Source organism: Oncorhynchus clarkii, chromosome 4 (genome assembly GCF_045791955.1).
Source record: "Oncorhynchus clarkii lewisi isolate Uvic-CL-2024 chromosome 4, UVic_Ocla_1.0, whole genome shotgun sequence".
Taxonomy (NCBI): Eukaryota; Metazoa; Chordata; class Actinopteri; order Salmoniformes; family Salmonidae; genus Oncorhynchus; species Oncorhynchus clarkii.
This window is the reverse complement of record NC_092150.1, coordinates 91,536,335-91,558,834: the sequence shown is the minus strand read 5'-3', so window position 1 is coordinate 91,558,834 and position 22,500 is coordinate 91,536,335. Positions and strand designations below refer to the sequence as shown.

The following is a 22,500-nucleotide window of genomic DNA, read 5'->3' as shown; positions in this document are numbered from 1 at the left end:
AACCAGTGAGAGAGACAGCGAGAGAGAGAGAACCAGTGAGAGAGACAGCGAGAGAGAGAGAACCAGTGAGAGAGACAGCGAGAGAGAGAGAACCAGTGAGAGAGACAGCGAGAGAGAGAGAACCAGTGAGAGAGACAGCGAGAGAGAGAGAACCAGTGAGAGAGACAGCGAGAGAGAGAGAACCAGTGAGAGAGACAGCGAGAGAGAGAGAACCAGTGAGAGAGACAGCGAGAGAGAGAGAACCAGTGAGAGAGACAGCGAGAGAGAGAGAACCAGTGAGAGAGACAGCGAGAGAGAGAGAACCAGTGAGAGAGACAGCGAGAGAGAGAGAACCAGTGAGAGAGACAGCGAGAGAGAGAGAACCAGTGAGAGAGACAGCGAGAGAGAGAGAACCAGTGAGAGAGACAGCGAGAGAGAGAGAACCAGTGAGAGAGACAGCGAGAGAGAGAGAGAACCAGTGAGAGAGACAGCGAGAGAGAGAGAGAACCAGTGAGAGAGACAGCGAGAGAGAGAGAGAACCAGTGAGAGAGACAGCGAGAGAGAGAGAGAACCAGTGAGAGAGACAGCGAGAGAGAGAGAGAACCAGTGAGAGAGACAGCGAGAGAGAGAGAGAACCAGTGAGAGAGACAGCGAGAGAGAGAGAGAACCAGTGAGAGAGACAGCGAGAGAGAGAGAGAACCAGTGAGAGAGACAGCGAGAGAGAGAGAGAACCAGTGAGAGAGACAGCGAGAGAGAGAGAGAACCAGTGAGAGAGACAGCGAGAGAGAGAGAGAACCAGTGAGAGAGACAGCGAGAGAGAGAGAACCAGTGAGAGAGACAGCGAGAGAGAGAGAACCAGTGAGAGAGACAGCGAGAGAGAGAGAACCAGTGAGAGAGACAGCGAGAGAGAGAGAACCAGTGAGAGAGACAGCGAGAGAGAGAGAACCAGTGAGAGAGACAGCGAGAGAGAGAGAACCAGTGAGAGAGACAGCGAGAGAGAGAGAACCAGTGAGAGAGACAGCGAGAGAGAGAGAACCAGTGAGAGAGACAGCGAGAGAGAGAACCAGTGAGAGAGACAGCGAGAGAGAGAGAACCAGTGAGAGAGACAGCGAGAGAGAGAGAACCAGTGAGAGAGACAGCGAGAGAGAGAGAACCAGTGAGAGAGACAGCGAGAGAGAGAGAACCAGTGAGAGAGACAGCGAGAGAGAGAGAACCAGTGAGAGAGACAGCGAGAGAGAGAGAAGCAGTGAGAGAGACAGCGAGAGAGAGAGAACCAGTGAGAGAGACAGCGAGAGAGAGAGAACCAGTGAGAGAGACAGCGAGAGAGAGAGAACCAGTGAGAGAGACAGCGAGAGAGAGAGAACCAGTGAGAGAGACAGCGAGAGAGAGAGAACCAGTGAGAGAGACAGCGAGAGAGAGAGAACCAGTGAGAGAGACAGCGAGAGAGAGAGAACCAGTGAGAGAGACAGCGAGAGAGAGAGAACCAGTGAGAGAGACAGCGAGAGAGAGAGAACCAGTGAGAGAGACAGCGAGAGAGAGAGAACCAGTGAGAGAGACAGCGAGAGAGAGAGAACCAGTGAGAGAGACAGCGAGAGAGAGAGAACCAGTGAGAGAGACAGCGAGAGAGAGAGAACCAGTGAGAGAGACAGCGAGAGAGAGAGAACCAGTGAGAGAGACAGCGAGAGAGAGAGAACCAGTGAGAGAGACAGCGAGAGAGAGAGAACCAGTGAGAGAGACAGCGAGAGAGAGAGAACCAGTGAGAGCGACTCAATTCCTCTGATTAACCTATTTTATTGTTACGTTCCTTTTTAAAAATTTTATTTTATTTATAAAATACAAAAAAAAGTCCAACCATACAACAATCAGGACAGGAATAGGACAAGCCTGCATTTCCCATTCCAGCAGGTGTTTCTCTCCACAGATCAACAACAACCACCTGTCTGTCAAGTATTCAAAGCCCCAGCCTGAACAACTCACGGACGGAATCTTCCAGAAGACCCATCTCAAGTAAAAGACTACCAAGGTGGATGGAAACATCTGATCTGTGGTTAAAGGGGGACATGTCGGGTTGCGTAACACCGGCAACTCTCCCAGAATTCACAGGTTTTCAAGAAATCACAGTAGGAAGTTTCCCCGGAAAAGGATGGAAGAAACAGGTCATCTGGAATCGTCCGACCGGGATTTTCGGAGAACCTGGGAATTTGTGGAAAGTTACAGGAATTTTGTAATCCCAGTGATTTGAATAGAGCAGATGACTACAGGGTCTAAAAACAAGGCTCTGTTCAACATCACGGTCAAATGGGACTTTCAAAGCTTCTTATGGAAATGTAAGTTATGTCATGTTCTGTTAAAACCCTTGTTCTGTGGGACAGGTCATGTTGAAGACTGGTCTGTCTGCCCATGCATTAAAACCCTTGTGTGTTCCAAATGACAGCCTATTCCCTACATAGTGCACTACTTTAGACCAGGACCCTATTCTCTACATAGTGCACTACTTTAGACCAGAGCCCTGTGCAGTACTTTAGACCAGAGCCCTATTCCCTACATAGTGCACTACTTTAGACCAGGACCCATGAAAGTAGTACACTATATAGGGAATAGGCTGCCATTTGGAACACAACCGTGACATCATCAAATCTAAAATAATAAGGAATCATGGTTGGCTTGGAGAGTCCCGCCCCTTCTAGTGTGAATCAGTCACTGGAGCAGCCATCATTGGCTGGCTGGCTGGCTGCTAAAGGTGAAAGGTTAGAAGTCATCCTGTAGAGGTCATCCAGGGTCAAAGTTCAGAGGGTGTAGCTGTCACCAAGACAACAGGTCATTGGACAGTAGGAGGACGGAAGCTGCCTTTCTGACTTCCTGGACAAATCCAGCCAATCAGGACAAAGGCCCAGACTGTTGCCGGGGCAGACAAGTTGAGGATAATACAACGCATCCAATGGATGAGGTGCTTTTTAGCCTCTGTCTTTCTCTCTCCATTTCGTTCTTGTTTTTCCCGTGTGTGTTATTTGCGGAGGGGTTTCTGACACTCTAACAGCATGGGGTAGATGTGCTCTACAGCCGTGGCTACAGCCTGCACATTTGGTCCTGAGAGAGACAGACAGACGAGACACAGACGGACAAAGTTAGTCATATGAAATGCGTTGGGTGTGGTTGGACACGGTTTTCAAGTTTCCACAAAAGTTTCCACAAGACGTAAAAGTAAAGTTTGATTGTGAACGGTGTGTGTACCTGTGAAGGTAAGGCTGTCGCTGAACGGTGTGTGTGTGTACCTGTGAAGGTAAGGCTGTCGCTGGACGGTGTGTGTGTGTACCTGTGAAGGTAAGGCTGTCGCTGGACGGTGTGTGTGTGTACCTGTGAAGGTAAGGCTGTTGCTGGACGGTGTGTGTGTGTACCTGTGAAGGTAAGGCTGTTGCTGGACGGTGTGTGTGTGTACCTGTGAAGGTAAGGCTGTCGCTGAACGGTGTGTGTGTGTACCTGTGAAGGTAAGGCTGTCGCTGAACGGTGTGTGTGTGTACCTGTGAAGGTAAGGCTGTCGCTGGACGGTGTGTGTGTGTGTACCTGTGATGGTAAGGCTGCCGGTAGAGAAGACCTGGACGGTGGCCTTGAGGGTTTTGATCCTGTAGGTGGCAGCGGGGTGGAGCTCTGGCTCATAGCTACACACACACACACACACAGCCTTTCAGAAAGTATTCACACCCCTTGACGTTTTCACATTTTGTTGCGTCACAGCTTGAATTTAAAAACAGATTAAATTGAGATTGTGTCACTGATCTACACACAACCACATAATGTCAAAGTGGAATTGTTTAGACATTTTTTACAAATTATCTTTACAAAATGAACAGCTGAAATGCATTGAGTCAATAAGTATTCAACCCCTTTGTTATGACAAGCCTAAACAAGTTCAGGAGTAAACATAAGTTGTATGGACTCACTCTGTGTGCAATAATAAATGTTTAACATGATTTGTGAATGACTACCTCATCTCTGTACCCTACACAAACAATTATCTGTCAGGTCCCTCAGTAGAGCAGTGAATTTCACAACACAGATTCAACCACAAAGACCAGGGAGGTTTTCCAATGCCTCACAAAGAAGGGAACCTATTGGTAGATGGGTAAAAATAAATTTTAAAAAAGCAGAATTTGAATATATCTCTGAGCGTCGTGAAGTTATTAGTTGCCAGATAGGAAGGAAACCGCTCAAGGATTTCACCATTATGGTGACTTTAAAACAGTCACAGAGTTTAATGGCTGTTAAAGGAGAAACTGAGGATGGATCAACAACATTGTAGTTACTCCACAATACTAACCTAATTGACAGAGTGAAAAGAAGGAAGCCTGTAAAGAATAAAAATATTCCAAAACATGCCTCCTGTTTGCAACAAGTTACTAAAGTAAAACTGCAAAAAATATGGCAAAGAAATTAACTTCATGTCCTGAATACGAAGAGTTATGTTTGGAGCAAATCCAACACAGAGTACCACTTCATACTTCAAGTATGGTGGTGGCTGCATCATGTTATGGGTATGCTTGTCATCGGCAAGGACTTTTGAGTTTTTTTAGGATAAAAATCATCACTGGGAGACAAATTCACTTTTCAACAGGACAATAACCTAAAACACAAGGCCAAATCTACACTGGAGATGAATGTCTGAGGCTTGAAAATCTATGGCAAGACTTAAAAATGACTGTCAACAACCAACTTGACAGAGCTTGAAGAATTTTATTAAAAGTAATGTGGAAATATTGTACAATCCAGGTGTGCAAAGTTCTTAGAGACTTACCCAGAAAGTCTCAAAGGTGATTCTAACCAGAAAGACTCAAAAAGTGATTCTAACATGTATTGACTCAGGGGTGTGAATACTTATGTAAATTAATTGTCACTAAATTAGCAACAAATTCAAAAAACATGTTTTCACTACGTCATTATAGTGTGTGGGTGAGCCGATGTGAGTTAGACCTTTAAAACAGGTCAACATCCGCAGGGCCAGACGGATTACCAGGACGTGTACTCCGAGCATGTGCTGACCAACTGGCAGGTGTCTTCACTGATATTTTCAACATGTCCCTGATTGAGTCTGTAATACCAACATGCTTCAAGCAGACCACCATAGTTCCTGTGCCAAAGAACACCAAGGTAACCTGACCCGTAGCACTCACGTCTGTAGCCATGAAGTGCTTTGAAAAGCTAGTAAATGGCTCACATCAACACCATTATCCCGGAAACCCTAGACCCACTCCAATTTGCATACCGCCCAAACAGATCCACAGATGATGCAATCTCTATTGCACTCCACACTGCCCTTTCCCACCTGGACAAAACAAACACCTATGTGAGAATGCTGTTCGTTGACTACAGCTCAGCGGTTCAACAATAAAGCTCATCACTGAGCTAAGGATTTTTTTTTTTTTTTTTCATTTTTGAAATATTGTCCTGCAAGTCTACACATTTTGCCATTGGGTGTAGAGAAAATGTTGCAATTTTAAAGCAAGTTTGCTGCAAGTCTACACATTTTACCATGAAATTTGACATTTTAGTCATTTAGCGGAAGCTCTTATCTTAAGATAAGATAATATAAGTCAAGAGACCAGCGGGAACTTCCCTCCTGTAGGGGTGGGAGGGTCAAGAGACCAGCGGGAACTTCCCTCCTGTAGGGGTGGGAGGGTCAAGAGACCAGCGGGAACTTCCCTCCTGTAGGGGTGGGAGGGTCAAGAGACCAGCGGTGGCAGATAGAGTGCTCGGGATAGAGAGATTTGAGCAGAGCCTGAAGGTAGGGAAGGGGTAGTTCCTCTTGCTGCTCTGTAGGCAGGTACCATGGGGCTGAGAGGAGATGTAGTACATTTATAAAAGGCATTTCGTGCAATTCTTATTTTGCCATGGCGCGGAGATCAATTTGACATTTTACAAGTCATTTCTTGCAATTCTATTGATTTTGTCATTGGGTGGAGAGAAATGTTTGCAGTTTTTAATAGGATATCTGAGTGAGCGTGACTAACACAATGAATGGGGGGCCCCTAGGTCAGTAAATCCACCATGATTACTACAAGTTTAGATAGCTGGCTAGACCAACTTACCAATCTGACACAATATTAGCTGAGTGACTGTCAGTACCCACGTTTCCATCCACAGTTTATGTGGGCACAGGGGCTAATTGAGTGACTGTCAGTATCCACATTTCCATCCACAGTTTATGTGGGTACAGGGGCTAATTGAGTGACTGTCAGTACCCACATTTCCATCTACAGTTTATGTGGGTACAGGGGGCTAATTGAGTGACTGTCAGTACCCACGTTTCCATCCACAGTGTATGTGGGCACAGGGGCTAATTGAGTGACTGTCAGTACCCACGTTTCCATCCACAGTTTATGTGGGCACAGGGGCTAATTGAGTGACTGTCAGTACCCACGTTTCCATCCACAGTGTATGTGGGCACAGGGGCTAATTGAGTGACTGTCAGTACCCACATTTCCATCCACAGTTTATGTGGGCACAGGGGCTAATTGAGTGACTGTCAGTACCCACATTTCCATCCACAGTGTATGTGGGCACAGGGGCTAATTGAGTGACTGTCAGTGATTTGACACAACAATTAGTATAATTCAAAGGGTGCAATAGCTAAATGTGTTTGTGCATCAGCAGCATTTCTCTCTCAAGTTGGGCTGAGTTAACACCCCCACCCCTGCCCAATGTTTAAATGTATTTATTTTATATTTTGGAAATTGATCCACAAAAGGGGGCATCTGTCGGCCCATCAAAAGAAACAGGAGATAGACTAGTGTCCTGTCCAGGGGGTGTCCTGGTACATCAAGCTGTCTCGAGACAGACTAGTGTCCTGTCCAAGGGGTGTCCTGGTACATCAAGCTGTCTCGAGACAGACTAGTGTCCTGTCCAGGGGGTGTCCTGGTACATCAAGCTGTCTCACTACAGTAACAGGAGATAGACTAGTGTCCTGTCCAGGGGGTGTCCTGGTACATCAAGCTGTCTCACTACAGAAACAGGAGATAGACTAGTGTCCTGTCCAGGGGGTGTACTGGTATATCAAGCTGTCTCGAGACAGACTAGTGTCCTGTCCAAGGGGTGTCCTGGTACATCAAGCTGTCTCGAGACAGACTAGTGTCCTGTCCAGGGGGTGTCCTGGTACATCAAGCTGTCTCACTACAGTAACAGGAGATATACTAGTGTCCTGGTACATCAAGCTGTCTCACTACAGAAACAGGAGATAGACTAGTGTCCTGTCCAGGGGGTGTCCTGGTACATCAAGCTGTCTCACTACAGAAACAGGAGATAGACTAGTGTCCTGTCCAGGGGGTGTACTGGTACATCAAGCTGTCTCGAGACAGACTAGTGTCCTGTCCAGGGGGTGTCCTGGTACATCAAGCTGTCTCACTACAGTAACAGGAGATAGACTAGTGTCCTGTCCAGGGGGTGTCCTGGTACATCAAGCTGTCTCACTACAGAAACAGGAGATATACTAGTGTCCTGGTACATCAAGCTGTCTCACTACAGAAACAGGAGATAGACTAGTGTCCTGTCCAGGGGGTGTCCTGGTACATCAAGCTGTCTCACTACAGAAACAGGAGATAGACTAGTGTCCTGTCCAGGGGGTGTACTGGTACATCAAGCTGTCTCGAGACAGACTAGTGTCCTGTCCAGGGGGTGTCCTGGTACATCAAGCTGTCTCACTACAGAAACAGGAGACAGACTAGTGTCCTGGTACATCAAGCTGTCTCACTACAGAAACAGGAGATAGACTAGTGTCCTGTCCAGGGGGTGTCCTGTACATCAAGCTGTCTCACTACAGTAACAGGAGATAGACTAGTGTCCTGTCCAGGGGGTGTACTGGTACATCAAGCTGTCTCGAGACAGACTAGTGTCCTGTCCAAGGGGTGTCCTGGTACATCAAGCTGTCTCACTACAGAAACAGGAGATGGACTAGTGTCCTGTCCAGGGGGTGTCCTGGTACATCAAGCTGTCTCACTACAGTAACAGGAGATGGACTCCTGCCCTATGGGTTGTTCTGGCTGGGACACCCTTTACTATAGAAAGGCCTCATCTACACAGTCACACACTGCTGTGTTGAGAGTGGAGATCTGTGGAAACGTTTGGCAATGGTTGTTGCAGTGACAGTGTGTGTGTGTGTGTGTGTGTGTGTGTGTGTGTGTGTGTGTGTGTGTGTTATCGATTGCTGGGGTGACGACGTAGTCTGTTTTACCTGGCGATGGGCCGGTTGTTCTTGGTGAAGTCGATGAGTCGGATGGCGAAGGGCATGGAGCACACTGCCAGGACATTCACCACCTTGAACTCTGAGAACCTCACCTACACACACACACACACACACGTTAGTTTGTGGTGGGCTGTAGTTAGGGCTCGATTTACAATTTCTTAAGGTATCAACACTTTCGTAAGGAATCGATTCCTGTCATTTTAATGATGTTTTGTGATTTAGATTGATTACATTTGAGTCATTTAGCACATGGTATTTTCTGCCCCCGTAACGGTCCCCTGTGGGAATTAAACCCACAACCCTGGCATTGCAAGTACCACGCTCTACCAACAACCACACGGGTCATGTACAGGTTAGTACCACGCTCTACCAACAGCCACACGGGTCATGAACAGGTTAGTACCACGCTCTACCAACAGCCACACGGGTCATGAACAGGTTAGTACCACGCTCTACCAACTGAACCACACGGGTCATGAACAGGTTAGTACCACGCTCTACCAACCGAACCCCACGGGTCATGAACAGGTTAGTACCACGCTCTACCAACTGACCCCACGGGTCATGAACAGGTTAGTACCCCGCTCTACCAACAGCCACACGGGTCATGTACAGGTTAGTACCCCGCTCTACCAACAGCCACACGGGTCATGTACAGGTTAGTACCACGCTCTACCAACTGAACCACACGGGTCATGAACAGGTTAGTACCACGCTCTACCAACTGAACCCCACGGGTCATGAACAGGTTAGTACCACGCTCTACCAACTGAACCCCACGGGTCATGAACAGGTTAGTACCACGCTCTACCAACAACCACATGGGTCATGTACAGGTTAGTACCACGCTCTACCAACTGAACCCCACGGGTCATGAACAGGTTAGTACCACGCTCTACCAACAACCACACAGGTCATGAACAGGTTAGTACCACGCTCTACCAACTGAACCCCACGGGTCATGAACAAGTTAGTACCACGCTCTACCAACAACCACACGGGTCATGAACAGGTTAGTACCACACTCTACCAACAACCACACGGGTCATGAACAGGTTAGTACCACGCTCTACCAACAACCACACGGGTCATGTACAGGTTAGTACCACGCTCTACCAACAACCACACGGGTCATGTACAGGTTAGTACCACGCTCTACCAACAACCACACGGGCCAGGAACAGGCTAGTACCACGCTCTACCAACAACCACATGGGTCATTAACATGTTAATACCACGCTCTACCAACAACCACATGGGTCATGTACAGGTTAGTACCACGCTCTACCAACTGAACCCCACGGGTCATGAACAGGTTAGTACCACGCTCTACCAACAACCACACAGGTCATGAACAGGTTAGTACCACGCTCTACCAACTGAACCACACGGGTCATGAACAGGTTAGTACCACGCTCTACCAACTGAACCCCACGGGTCATGAACAGGTTAGTACCCCGCTCTACCAACAGCCACACGGGTCATGAACAGGTTAGTACCACGCTCTACCAACTGAACCACACGGGTCATGAACAGGTTAGTACCACGCTCTACCAACTGAACCCCACGGGTCATGAACAGGTTAGTACCACGCTCTACCAACTGAACCCCATGGGTCATAAACAGGTTAGTACCACGCTCTACCAACAACCACATGGGTCATGTACAGGTTAGTACCACGCTCTACAAACTGAACCCCACGGGTCATGAACAGGTTAGTACCACGCTCTACCAACAACCACACAGGTCATGAACAGGTTAGTACCACGCTCTACCAACTGAACCCCACGGGTCATGAACAAGTTAGTACCACGCTCTACCAACAACCACACGGGTCATGAACAGGTTAGTACCACACTCTACCAACAACCACACGGGTCATGAACAGGTTAGTACCACGCTCTACCAACAACCACACGGGTCATGTACAGGTTAGTACCACGCTCTACCAACAACCACACGGGTCATGTACAGGTTAGTACCACGCTCTACCAACAACCACACGGGCCAGGAACAGGCTAGTACCACGCTCTACCAACAACCACATGGGTCATTAACATGTTAATACCACGCTCTACCAACAACCACATGGGTCATGTACAGGTTAGTACCACGCTCTACCAACTGAACCCCACGGGTCATGAACAGGTTAGTACCACGCTCTACCAACAGCCACACGGGTCATGAACAGGTTAGTACCACGCTCTACCAACTGAACCACACGGGTCATGAACAGGTTAGTACCACGCTCTACCAACTGAACCCCACGGGTCATGAACAGGTTAGTACCACGCTCTACCAACTGAACCCCATGGGTCATGAACAGGTTAGTACCACGCTCTACCAACAGCCACACTCGTTATGAACAGGTTAGTACCACGCTCTACCAACTGAACCCCACGGGTCATGAACAAGTTAGTACCACGCTCTACCAACAACCACACGGGTCATGTACAGGTTAGTACCATGCTCTACCAACAACCACACGGGTCATGTACAGGTTAGTATCATGCTCTACCAACTGAACCCCACGGGTCATTAACAGGTTAGTACCACACTCTACCAACTGAACCACACGGGTCATGAACAGGTTAGTACCACTCTCTACCAACAGCCACACGGGTCATGAACAGGTTAGTACCACGCTCTACCAACAACCCCACGGGTCATGAACAGGTTAGTACCACGCTCTACTAACTGAACCCCACGGGTCATGAACAGGTTAATACCACGCTCTACCAACTGAACACCACGGGTCATGTACAGGTAAGTACCACGCTCTACCAACTGACCCCACGGGTCATGAACAGGTTAGTACCCCGCTCTACCAACAGCCACACGGGTCATGTACAGGTTAGTACCACGCTCTACCAACTGAACCACACGGGTCATGAACAGGTTAGTACCACGCTCTACCAACTGAACCCCACGGGTCATGAACAGGTTAGTACCCCGCTCTACCAACAGCCACACGGGTCATGAACAGGTTAGTACCACGCTCTACCAACTGAACCCCACGGGTCATGAACAGGTTAGTACCACGCTCTACCAACAACCACATGGGTCATGTACAGGTTAGTACCACGCTCTACCAACTGAACCCCACGGGTCATGAACAGGTTAGTACCACGCTCTACCAACAACCACACAGGTCATGAACAGGTTAGTACCACGCTCTACCAACTGAACCCCACGGGTCATTAACAAGTTAGTACCACGCTCTACCAACAACCACACGGGTCATGAACAGGTTAGTACCACGCTCTACCAACAACCACACGGGTCATGTACAGGTTAGTACCACGCTCTACCAACAACCACACGGGTCATGTACAGGTTAGTACCACGCTCTACCAACAACCACACGGGCCAGGAACAGGCTAGTACCACACTCTACCAACAACCACATGGGTCATTAACATGTTAATACCACGCTCTACCAACAACCACATGGGTCATGTACAGGTTAGTACCACGCTCTACCAACTGAACCCCACGGGTCATGAACAGGTTAGTACCACGCTCTACCAACAACCACACAGGTCATGAACAGGTTAGTACCACGCTCTACCAACTGAACCACACGGGTCATGAACAGGTTAGTACCACACTCTACCAACTGAACCCCACGGGTCATGAACAGGTTAGTACCCCGCTCTACCAACAGCCACACGGGTCATGAACAGGTTAGTACCACGCTCTACCAACTGAACCACACGGGTCATGAACAGGTTAGTACCACGCTCTACCAACTGAACCCCACGGGTCATGAACAGGTTAGTACCACGCTCTACCAACTGAACCCCATGGGTCATGAACAGGTTAGTACCACGCTCTACCAACAGCCACACTCGTTATGAACAGGTTAGTACCACGCTCTACCAACTGAACCCCACGGGTCATGAACAAGTTAGTACCACGCTCTACCAACAACCACACGGGTCATGTACAGGTTAGTACCACGCTCTACCAACAACCACACGGGTCATGTACAGGTTAGTATCATGCTCTACCAACTGAACCCCACGGGTCATTAACAGGTTAATACCACGCTCTACCAACTGAACACCACGGGTCATGTACAGGTAAGTACCACGCTCTACCAACTGAACCACACGGGTCATGAACAGGTTAGTACCACGCTCTACCAACTGAACACCACGGGTCATGTACAGGTTAGTACCCCGCTCTACCAACTGAACCCCACGTGTCATGAACAGGTTAGTACCACGCTCTACCAACTGAACCCCACGGGTCATGAACAGGTTAGTACCACGCTCTACCAACAACCACACAGGTCATGAACAGGTTAGTACCACGCTCTACCAACTGAACCCCACGGGTCATGTACAGGTTAGTTCTCGTACCTTGAAGCCCAGTTTCTGCAGGGTGCGGGCTAACCTCCGGGCTCCTTGCTTAGCCTCATCCTCGCTGGGGAGACAGAGAGACACAGATCAGTGTGTGTGTGTGTGTGTGTGTGTGTATTGAGGTGTGTGTATTGAGGTGTGTGTGTGTGTTTGTTGAGGTGTGTGTGTGTTGAGGTGTGTTTGTGTTGAGGTGTGTGTTGAGGTGTGTGTGTGTGTTGAGGTGTGTGTGTGTGTGTGTTGAGGTGTGTGTGTGTGTGTTGAGGTGTGTTTATGTGTGTGTTGAGGTGTGTGTGTGTGTGTGTGTTTGTTGAGGTGGGTGTGTGTGTGTGTGTTTGTTGAGGTGTGTGTGTGTGTGTGTTTGTTGAGGTGTGTGTGTGTGTGTGTTTGTTGAGGTGTGTGTGTGTGTGTGTGTGTGTGTGTGTGTGTGTTTGTTGAGGTGTGTGTGTGTGTGTGTTTGTTGAGGTGTGTGTGTGTGTGTGTGTTTGTTGAGGTGTGTGTGTGTGTGTGTTTGTTGAGGTGTGTGTGTGTGTGTGTGTGTTTGTTGAGGTGTGTGTGTGTGTGTGTGTGTGTTGAGGTGTGTGTGTGTGTGTGTGTGTGTTTGTTGAGGTGTGTGTGTGTGTGTTTGTTGAGGTGTGTGTGTGTGTGTTTGTTGAGGTGTGTGTGTGTGTGTTTGTTGAGGTGTGTGTGTGTGTGTGTTTGTTGAGGTGTGTGTGTGTGTGTTTGTTGAGGTGTGTGTGTTGAGGTGTGTGTGTGTGTGTGTTGAGGTGTGTGTGTTTTGAGGTGTGTGTGTGTGTGTGTGTGTTGAGGTGTGTGTGTGTGTGTTGAGGTGTGTGTGTGTGTGTTGAGGTGTGTGTGTGTGTGTTGAGGTGTGTGTGTGTGTGTGTTGAGGTGTGTGTGTTGAGGTGTGTGTGTTGAGGTGTGTGTGTTGAGGTGTGTGTATTGAGGTGTGTGTGTTGAGGTGTGTATGGAGGTGTGTGTGCATTGAGGTGTGTGTGTGTTGAGGTGTGTGTGTGTTGAGGTGTGTGTGTGTGTGTTGAGGTGTGTGTGTGTGTTGAGGTGTGTGTGTGTGTTGAGGTGTGTGTGTGTGTTGAGGTGTGTGTGTGTGTGTTGAGGTGTGTGTGTGTGTTGAGGTGTGTGTGTGTGTGTGTTGAGGTGTGTGTGTGTGTGTTGAGGTGTGTTTATGTGTGTGTTGTGGTGTGTGTGTGTGTGTGTGTGTGTTTGTTGAGGTGGGTGTGTGTGTGTGTGTTTGTTGAGGTGTGTGTGTGTGTGTGTTTGTTGAGGTGTGTGTGTGTGTGTGTGTGTGTGTGTGTGTGTGTGTGTGTGTGTGTGTGTGTGTTGAGGTGTGTGTGTGTGTGTGTTTGTTGAGGTGTGTGTGTGTGTGTGTGTTTGTTGAGGTGTGTGTGTGTGTGTGTTTGTTGAGGTGTGTGTGTGTGTGTGTGTGTTTGTTGAGGTGTGTGTGTGTGTGTGTGTTTGTTGAGGTGTGTGTGTGTGTGTGTGTGTGTTTGTTGAGGTGTGTGTGTGTGTGTTTGTTGAGGTGTGTGTGTGTGTGTTTGTTGAGGTGTGTGTGTGTGTGTGTTTGTTGAGGTGTGTGTGTGTGTGTTTGTTGAGGTGTGTGTGTTGAGGTGTGTGTGTGTGTGTGTTGAGGTGTGTGTGTGTTGAGGTGTGTGTGTGTGTGTGTGTGTTGAGGTGTGTGTGTGTGTGTTGAGGTGTGTGTGTGTGTGTTGAGGTGTGTGTGTGTGTGTTGAGGTGTGTGTGTGTGTGTGTTGAGGTGTGTGTGTTGAGGTGTGTGTGTTGAGGTGTGTGTGTTGAGGTGTGTGTATTGAGGTGTGTGTGTTGAGGTGTGTATGGAGGTGTGTGTGCATTGAGGTGTGTGTGTGTTGAGGTGTGTGTGTGTGTGTTGAGGTGTGTGTGTGTGTTGAGGTGTGTGTGTGTGTTGAGGTGTGTGTGTGTGTTGAGGTGTGTGTGTGTGTTGAGGTGTGTGTGTGTGTGTTGAGGTGTGTGTGTGTGTTGAGGTGTGTGTGTGTGTTGAGGTGTGTGTGTGTGTTGAGGTGTGTGTGTGTGTTGAGGTGTGTGTGTGTGTTGAGGTGTGTGTGTGTGTTGAGGTGTGTGTGTTGAGGTGTGTGTGTTGAGGTGTGTGTATTGAGGTATGTATTGAGGTGTGTGTGTGTGTGTTGAGGTGTGTGTGTGTGTTGAGGTGTGTGTTGAGGTGTGTGTGTGTGTTGAGGTGTGTGTGTGTGTGTTGAGGTGTGTGTGTGTGTGTTGAGGTGTGTGTGTGTTGAGGTGTGTGTATTGAGGTGTGTGTATTGAGGTGTGTGTATTGAGGTGTGTGTAGTGAGGTGTGTGTATAGTGAGGTGTGTGTATAGTGAGGTGTGTGTATTGAGGTGTGTGTATTGAGGTGTGTGTATTGAGGTGTGTGTATAGTGAGGTGTGTGTATAGTGAGGTGTGTGTATAGTGAGGTGTGTGTATAGTGAGGTGTGTGTATAGTGAGGTGTGTGTGTTGAGGTGTGTGTGTATTGAGGTGTGTGTATTGAGGTGTGTGTATTGAGGTGTGTGTATTGAGGTGTGTGTATTGAGGTGTGTGTAGTGAGGTGTGTGTATTGAGGTGTGTGTATTGAGGTGTGTGTATTGAGGTGTGTGTATTGAGGTGTGTGTATTGAGGTGTGTGTATTGAGGTGTGTGTAGTGAGGTGTGTGTATAGTGAGGTGTGTGTATAGTGAGGTGTGTGTATAGTGAGGTGTGTGTATAGTGAGGTGTGTGTGTTGAGGTGTGTGTGTATTGAGGTGTGTGTGTATTGAGGTGTGTGTGTATTGAGGTGTGTGTATTGAGGTGTGTGTATTGAGGTGTGTGTGTGTATTGAGGTGTGTGTGTGTATTGAGGTGTGTGTGTGTATTGAGGTGTGTGTGTGTATTGAGGTGTGTGTGTGTATTGAGGTGTGTGTGTGTGTGTTGAGGTGTGTGTGTGTGTGTTGAGGTGTGTGTGTGTGTGTTGAGGTGTGTGTGTGTGTGTTGAGGTGTGTGTGTGTGTGTTGAGGTGTGTGTGTGTGTGTTGAGGTGTGTGTGTGTGTGTTGAGGTGTGTGTGTGTGTGTTGAGGTGTGTGTGTGTGTGTTGAGGTGTGTGTGTGTGTGTTGAGGTGTGTGTACCTGGTAGCGCCGGTACAGATGATTTTCCCTGAAGACCAGATGGAAGCGGTGATCCTGGGTTTGCGGAGTTTCATCAGGACTTTCTAGAAGTTACACACACACACACAGGATAGGACTATACAATACACACTGTCCTCACATAGTTACTAGTCACAGAGCACCTAAAGGACTCTACGCAAACAGAACCACGGAGAGTCGTATACGGCCCGGTCCAAAAAATTCATCTGCACAGAAGTGCATAGAACTAAAGCAGAGTAACACAGTTTGTAGATCAATTAAGATAAGGGCACCAGGTTCCCTCAAAACGCACCGGGTTCCCTCAAAACGCACCGGGTTCCCTCAAAACGCACCGGGTTCCCTCAAAACGCACCGGGTTCCCTCAAACGCACCGGGTTCCCTCAAACGCACCGGGTTCCCTCAAACGCACCGGGTTCCCTCAAAGCAAAACACACCGGGTTCCTTAAAAGCAAAACACACCGGGTTCCCTCAAACGCACCGGGTTCCCTCAAAGCAAAACACACCGGGTTCCCTCAAAGCAAAACACACCGGGTTCCCTCAAAGCAAAACACACCGGGTTCCCTCAAAGCAAAACACACCGGGTTCCCTCAAAACGCCCCAGGTTTCCTTGAGATCACAAAAAAACTCTAGAAACGTTGAGAGGAATTCTGGAAAAGCCAATTCTCTGGCCAACTGAGTTGAAAGGTGAAACAACATTACAGGTCACAGGGGGTGTCCTCACCATAGACATAGAACAGGCTTGGAACCTACAACCCTGGCAATTTGACTGGTAAACTCACAATGGCTGGCTGGTATTGTGATGCAATAATTTCCATGGCAACGTAGAATTTTCATTCAAATGATGCTAACTGATGTGGCTCATGCAATGTATTGTAAAGTCAGTTGAGTTGATTCGACAAATTACAGAAAAAGATTGAGGGGTACACTTTCTGATTTTACTTCCTGCTTTCCTCCTAAACTATGTTTAAAAAAAATACAGGTTAAGACACTAATAATTCCATGCGGGAGTGTTTGAAAAGTGCTAGCGCCGTTGCTAACAAGCAAATCTGGTTCCATTGCTGCAAAGAGTTATGGGATATTAGAATCCTGTAGTCTTAAGAGCTAAGTAAAATAATACAGGTTATGTGTACACTCAAAATGGCCGCCAGTCCACCCATTATGCATCTGTCCTTACCCCATATTCAGGTTTATAGATTACGTTGACCCCCTCTAGAGCGATGGTGCGCAGGTTGAGGTGGCAGCGTGTCCTGAATACAGCCACCACATTGGTGATAATGATATCCAACGCTACGTCATTACTGGGCTCCATGGGGACCCACTGGACCGGAGCTCTGTGGCTGGGTCTGGGTGGCTGGGCCCGGCTGTCTGGCTGACAGGAAGTGGATTACAGGTGCATGACAACCGCCTGGATGCGAACACTAGAAATCACAGAGACAGACATCCCTAGTATTAGATATCTCATTCCGCTAGCTAGATGAATGAAGCCTTGGATATGAACACTAGAAATCACAGAGACAGACATCCCTAGTATTAGATATCTCATTCCGCTAGCTAGATGAATGAAGCCTTGGATACAAACACTAGGAATCACAGAGACAGACATCCCTATTATTAGATATCTCATTCCGCTAGCTAGATGAATGAAGCCTTGGATATGAACACTAGAAATCACAGAGACAGACATCCCTAGTATTAGATATCTCATTCCGCTAGCTAGATGAATGAAGCCTTGGATACAAACACTAGGAATCACAGAGACAGACATCCCTATTATTAGATATCTCATTCCGCTAGCTAGATGAATGAAGCCTTGGATACAAACACTAGGAATCAGAGACAGACATCCCTATTATTAGATATCTCATTCCGCTAGCTAGATGAATGAAGCCTTGGATACAAACACTAGGAATCACAGAGACAGACATCCCTATTATTAGATATCTCATTCCGCTAGCTAGATGAAGGAAGCCTTGGATACGAACACTAGAAATCACAGAGACAGACATCCCTAGTATTAGATATCTCATTCTGCTAGCTAGAGGAAGGAAGCCTTTACCACCTTCACCAATAGCCATTCGATATCCCAGCATCTCAGAGTAGGAGTGTTGGTCTAAGATCAGTTTTACATTTTAGATCACAGTGTATCAGATTACATGGAGAGGGGAACTGATCCTAGATCAGCACTTCTACACTGAAAGGCTTGATACATGTACAGTTGAAGTTGGAAGTTTAAATACAACTTGGCCAAATACATTTAAACTCAGTTTCACAATTCCTGACATTTCATCCTAGTAAAAATCCCCTGTCTTGGGTCAGTTAGGATCACCACTTTATTTTAAGAAATGTGAAAAGTCCAGAATAATAGTAGAGAATGATTTATTTCAGGTTTTATTTCTTTCATCACATTCCCAGTGGGTCAGAAGTTTACATACCAAATACTAATTGAGTGTAGCATTGCCTTTAAATTGTTTCACTTGGGTCAAACGATTCAGGTAGCCTTCCACAAGCTTCCCACAATAAGTTGGGTGAATTTTGGCCCATTCCTCCTGACAGAGCTGGTATATTTGTAGGCCTCCTTGCTCACACACACTTTTTCAGTTCTGCCCACAAATGTTCCATAGGATTGAGGTCAGGGCTTTGTTATGGCCACTCCAATACCTTGACTCTGTTGTCCTTAAGCCATTTTGCTACAACTTTGGAAGTATGCTTGGGATCATTGTCCATTTGGAAGACCCATTTGAGACCAAGCTTTAACTTCCTGACTGATGTCTTGAGATGTTGCTTCAATATATCCACATAATTTTCTTCCCTCATGATGCTATCTACTTTGTGAAGTGCACCAGTCCCTCCTGCAGCAAAGCACCCCCACAACATGATGCTGCCACCCCCGTGCTTCACGGTTGGGATGATGTTCTTCGGCATGCTAGCCTCCCCCTTTTTCCTCCAAACATAAAAAGATGGTCATTTTGGCCAAACAGTTCTATTTTTGTTTCATCAGACCAGAGGATATTTCTCCAAAAAGTACAATATTTGTCCCCATGTGCAGTTGCAAATCGTAGTCTGGCTTTTTTATGGCGGTTTTGGAGCAGTGGCTTCTTCCTTGCTGAGCGGCCTTTCAGTTTATGTCGATATAGGACTCGTTTTAACTGTGGATAAAGATACTTTTGTACCCGTTTCCTCCAGCATCTTCACAAGGCTTCATTTTGCTTTATCTTGGCCAGGTCGCAGTTGTAAATGAGAACTTGTTCTCAACTAGCCTACCTGGTTAAATAAAGGTGTTCTCAACTGGCCTACCTGGTTAAATAAAGGTGTTCTCAACTAGCCTACCTGGTTAAATAAAGGTGTTCTCAACTAGCCTACCTGGTTAAATAAAGGTGTTCTCAACTGGCCTACCTGGTTAAATAAAGGTGTTCTCAACTGGCCTACCTGGTTAAATAAAGGTGAAATATATATATATTTTTAAAAAGGTCCTTCGCTGTTCTTCTGGGATTGTTTCTCACTTTTCGCACCAAAGTAAGTTCACCTCTAGGAGACAGAACGCATCTCCTTCCTGAGTGGTATGACGGCTGCGTGGTCCCATGGTGTTTATACTTGCGTCCAATTGTTTGTTCAGATGAACATGGTACCTTCAGACGTTTGGAAATTGCTCCCAAGGATGAACCAGACTTGTGGAGGGCTACAATTGTTTTCCTGAGGTCTTGGCTGATTTCTTTTGATTTTCCCATGACGTCAAGCAAAGAGGCACTGAGTTTGACGGTAGTCCTTGAAATACATCCACAGGTACACCTCCTATTGACTCAAATTATGTCAATTAGCCTATCAGAAGCTTCAAAAGACATGACATAATTTTCTGGAGTTTCCCAAGCTGTTTAAAGGCACAGTCAACTTAGTGTATGTAAACTTCTGACCCACTGGTATTGTGATAGTGAATTATAAGTGAAATAATCTGTCTAAACAATTGTTGGAAAAATTACTTGTGTCATGCACAAAGTAGATGCCCTAACCGACTTGCCAAAACTATAGTTTGTTAACAAGAAATTTGTGGAGTGGTTGAGAAACTAGTTTTAATGACTCCAACCTAAGTGTATGTAAACTTCCTACTTCAACTGTATATGGTCTCGATTGATACAGAAAATGTACAGATTAGGTCAAAAGTTGGGACATACCTCTCATTACAGGTTTTTATTTTTTACAATTCTCTAAAATTGTAGAATAATAGTGAAGACATCAAAATAATGAAATAACAGATATGGAATCATGTCGTAACCAAAAAAAGTGTTCCATCTAAATATATTCTATATTCTTCAAAGTAGCCACCCTTTGCCTTGACAGCTTTGCACACTCTTGGCATTCTCTCAACCAGCTTCACCTGGAATGCTATTCCAACCATCTTGAAAGAGTTCCCACATATGCTGAGCACTTGTTGACTGCTTTTCCTTCACTCTGCGGGTCAACTCATCCCAAACCATCTCAACTGGGTTGAGGTCGGGTGATTGTGGAGGCCAGGTCATCTGATGCAGCACTCCATCACTATCCTTATTGGTTAAAATAGCTGTACACAGCCTGGAGGCATTTTGGGTCATTGTCCTGTTGAAAAACAAATTATATTCCCACCAAGTGCAAACCAGATGGGATGGTGTATCACTGCAGAATGCTGTGGTAGCCATGCTGGTTAAGTGTACCTTGAATTCTAAATAAATCACTGACAGTGTCAACAGCAAAGCACACCATCACAACTCCTCCATGCTTCAAGGTGGGAACCACACATCTCAAATTTGGACCAAAGGACAGATTTCCACCGGTCTAATGTCCATTGCTCATGTTCCTTGGCCCAAGCAAGTTCGGTCTTCTTATTGGTGTCCTTTAGTAGTGGTTTCTTTGCAGCAATTCCACCATGAAGGCCTGATTCACTCAGTCTCCTCTGAACAGTTGATGTTGAGATGTGTCTGTTACTTGAACTCTGAAGCATTTATTTGGGCTGCAATTTCTGAGGCTGGTAACTCTGATGAACTAATGAACCTCTGCAGCAGATATAACTCTGGGTCTTCCTTTCCTGTGGCGGTCCTCATGAGAGCCAGTTTCATCAGTTTCGTTTGATGCTTTTTGCCACTGCACTTGAAGAAACGTCCAAATACATTTTCAGGATTGACTGGCCATGTCTTAAAGTAGTGATGGACTGTCGTTTCTCTTTTCTTATTTGAGCTGTTCTTGCCATAAAATCGACTTGGTCTTTTACCAAATTGGGCTATCTTCTGTAAACCACCCCTACCTTGTCACAACACAACTGATTGGCTGGAACGCATTGAGAAGGAAAGAAATTCCACAGGCACACCTGTTAATTGAAATGCATTCCTGGTGACTACCTCGTGGAGCTGGTTGAGAGAATGCCAAGAGTGTGCAAAGTGGTCATCAAGGCAAAGGGTGGCTTCTTTGAATAATCTCAATTATAAAATATATTGTGATTTGTTTAACACTTTTTTTTGATTACTACATGATTCCATGTGTGTTATTTCATAGTTTTGATGTCTTCACTATTATTCTACAATGTAGAAAAGTTTTTAAAAAACCTGGAAGGAGTAGGTGTCCAAACATTTGACTGGTATTATATACCTGACCATGTATATTAACTATCCACTTCAGCTTTGTTTTATGAAGTTGTTTCGTGTACCATAACATACCGGGTTTGTCTGTAGATGTTCTTGTTCTTCTATCAGACTCGTGTCAAGTAGAAAATAGAGACAATTAGTTCCACAGATGGACGTCAATGATAATGAGGATTTATCCGGGAACTCCTCAACAGCTGCTCCTTGCAGCACACAGACCAGGGATGTTCATAGGACCCCGGTCAGAAAAAACGATATACTGCAAATATTAAAACATTACATTCAAAACATTACATTCAAGTTTCACAATTAACATCAGAATGGTACAGAGAGACATTATCTAAGTAAGATAAAAGGGGGAATAACGTTAAGCTAATTAGTAAGTCAAGTGAACTAGCTAGCTAGCATCACCAGAGTAGCACTGGCTAACTTACCACGGCGTCTAGACACACCGCTCTTTTATATTATTACAAAATAAGTTGGTTGTCAGGTTTCTGCATCATTAAAATCAACAACAACAAAAATAAAAAAAAGTCTAAAGATATTGAATAAGAGTTGAGTTTAGCTTAGCTAGGTCAGTTTAGTTGCTACCCGGCGTTGCGTAGTAACGTACCTGTGTACACCTGACCTGCACAATCACCTCGTAACTCATTGGTCGTTAACGTTAGTTCGCTTGTTACCTAGTTACATCAATCGTTAGTTAGACACACAGGCTTGCAAACAAAGAGGAAATTGACATGTAGCCCGGTTTCAGCTCGCTAGCCAGCCAATTAACAAAGAAAATGGCTAACGTTGTTAGCTCTTCAGGGGCAACTTGCTTTTTATTTTTATTTTTAATTTTACATTAGTTAGCTAGTTTGATGGGATTCGCCAAGACTGTATTTTCTTCTTAAGTGGAGATATACCTCACTGAACTGTTGCCAAAATAAAAAACAAACGCCATTATCACGGGGCGAAATGTAACGTTATTTGCTCTCGCTTCTGTGTTCAGCCGATAACCTTCTGGCTAACTGCTTCCTGTTTAGAGTTTGGTTTTAAAAAAGGGAGGAGTTTTTTCCGACATAAGAATCTCTGTGGTTATATCACCCTCTTGTGGACAAAGATGTCTCCAATTGATATTTCAATGATGGTTAATTAAATCCAATTGTTGGATGTCCCACC

The 22,500-nt window shown here is 46.2% G+C and overlaps 1 protein-coding gene across 2 annotated transcripts; it reads right to left on the bottom strand.

Annotated features, from left to right (window-relative positions):
• Nucleotides 1-2,968: 2,968 nt before the first annotated feature.
• Nucleotides 2,969-22,343, bottom strand: LOC139407913 (TBP-like 1). Of its 2 annotated transcripts, XM_071151791.1 has the most exons (8): nucleotides 21,953-22,343; nucleotides 21,415-21,598; nucleotides 16,911-17,154; nucleotides 15,719-15,801; nucleotides 12,577-12,640; nucleotides 8,198-8,301; nucleotides 3,541-3,635; nucleotides 2,969-3,066 (listed from the first exon to the last, which is right to left on the bottom strand). In XM_071151791.1, exons 3-8 carry the CDS (start codon nucleotides 17,043-17,045, stop codon nucleotides 2,984-2,986), a joined length of 564 nt encoding a protein of 187 aa, XP_071007892.1. In that variant the 5' UTR covers nucleotides 17,046-17,154; nucleotides 21,415-21,598; nucleotides 21,953-22,343; the 3' UTR covers nucleotides 2,969-2,983. The 2 variants fall into 2 exon arrangements, with proteins under 2 accessions (XP_071007892.1, XP_071007893.1); XM_071151792.1 differs by lacking the exons at nucleotides 2,969-3,066; nucleotides 3,541-3,635; nucleotides 21,953-22,343 and adding an exon at nucleotides 5,606-5,805 and having other exon boundaries at nucleotides 21,415-21,595.
• Between the last annotated feature and the right edge of the window lie 157 nt (nucleotides 22,344-22,500).

Bases quoted from the DNA above. Each gene is read 5' to 3' on its own strand.
- LOC139407913 (XM_071151791.1), bottom strand. From the start codon at position 17,045: ATGGAGCCCAGTAATGACGTAGCGTTGGATATCATTATCACCAATGTG. The intron at 8,302-12,576 runs GTACGAGAACTA...GTGTGTGTGTAG, and splicing joins TGCAGAAACTGGGCTTCAAG to GTGAGGTTCTCAGAGTTCAA. The intron at 3,067-3,540 runs GTACACACACAC...TGTCTCTCTCAG, and splicing joins CGGCAGCCTTACCATCACAG to GACCAAATGTGCAGGCTGTA.